This window comes from Ursus maritimus, unplaced genomic scaffold (assembly GCF_017311325.1).
Source record: "Ursus maritimus isolate PB19 unplaced genomic scaffold, ASM1731132v1 scaffold_14, whole genome shotgun sequence".
In the NCBI taxonomy this organism is placed as follows: Eukaryota; Metazoa; Chordata; class Mammalia; order Carnivora; family Ursidae; genus Ursus; species Ursus maritimus.
The window spans coordinates 51,610,290-51,611,619 of NW_024423786.1; the positions used below are offsets into that span (position 1 = coordinate 51,610,290).

At 66.7% G+C, this 1,330-nt stretch overlaps 2 protein-coding genes across 3 annotated transcripts in view; both read left to right on the forward strand.

Annotated features, from left to right (window-relative positions):
• Nucleotides 1–1,330, forward strand: part of STXBP2 (syntaxin binding protein 2) — a 10,059-nt gene that overhangs the window by 4,912 nt on the left and 3,817 nt on the right. The window lies entirely within an intron of this gene.
• On the forward strand, nucleotides 122–1,149 carry LOC121102553 (syntaxin-binding protein 2-like). The gene is made up of 4 exons (XM_040629409.1): nucleotides 122–336; nucleotides 538–622; nucleotides 708–838; nucleotides 933–1,149. Exons 1-4 carry the CDS (start codon nucleotides 137–139, stop codon nucleotides 1,132–1,134), a joined length of 618 nt encoding a protein of 205 aa, XP_040485343.1. The 5' UTR covers nucleotides 122–136; the 3' UTR covers nucleotides 1,135–1,149.

Here is a 1,330-nt window from a genome sequence, read left to right on the forward strand (position 1 = left end):
GGGTAGGGGACTGGGGTGTTTCTCCACATCCTTCAGGCATCAGCTGAAAGCGGCCTGGGCCTGCCTTCTGGATGGCGTGGCAGGCTCCAGAGCCCGGGGGAAGCCCCAGGGAGCGGCAGGAGCTGGAGACCGCACGATGGCCAGGGACGCACCCAGAGTGGTGGCCTTGGCACTTATGCCCTCCCAGGTGTTCTCCCTGGATGCCCCCCACAGCACCTACAACCTCTACTGCCCCTTCCGGGTGGGGGAGCGGGCGCGGCAGATCGAGGCACTGGCTCAGCAGATCGCCACACTGTGCGCCACCCTGCAGGAGTACCCGGCCATCCGCTACCGCAAGTGGGGACCCCATCCCAATGCCGCCCCCCACCTTGACCCCAACCTGCCTGCAGCCTTTGACCTCACTTTGACCCCAGTCCTGGTCCTCACCCTGGTGCCAGCTCCCATCCCTAACCCCATCCTTGGAGTTGTGTGTGCCTTAACTACCCGTGTGTGCCCGGCCCTCCCCAACCCCACTCCTGAGGCCCCCATGTCTCCCAGGGGCCCAGAGGTCACGGCGCAGCTGGCCCACGCCGTCCTGGCCAAGCTGAACGCCTTCAAGGCAGACAATCCCAGTCTGGGTGAGGTAAGGGGGCCTGCCGGGGAGGTGGGGGTGAAGCCACGGCCAAGGAAGGACAGGGTCAGTATCCTCATCCCTGCCAACCCCCCAGGGCCCTGAAAAAACCCGCTCACAGCTGCTCATCATGGACCGGGGGTCGGACCCTGTGTCCCCGCTGCTGCATGAGCTCACCTTCCAGGCCATGGCCTATGACCTGCTGAACATCGAACAGGACACGTACAAGTAGGCGGAGCCCAGGAACACTCACCGCCCCCCCCCCATCAGCTCCTGGGTCCCTGGTCGTCGGCTGGTTGCCCTGACCCTCCATCTCCCGCAGGTACGAGACCACGGGGCTGAGCGAGGCCCGTGAGAAGGCTGTGCTGCTGGACGAGGACGACGACCTGTGGGTGGAGCTGCGGCACTTGCACATTGCCGACGTGTCCAAGTGCGTGCGCGCCGGGTGCCAGGGAGTGGGCCGCTCCGCGGGTGGTCGCCACGCATCCCCAGTCCGCCCCCTCCCCCCGCTGTGGGCCATGTAGGTGGTCTTTGGCTCTGGGTGAGCACCCCAGTACAAGCCACGCCCCTCACCCAGACTCGGTGCGGGCTTGCCCATGGCCTGGTACAGGGACACGTGTGTCCCCTGGCTCCCACCCCCGGGCTGTGTGACCCCTCCCCCCCTGCAGTCAAACCGCAGCCTTGGCACCAGTCCCCAACCCCACCCCTGCCCACTCTTCA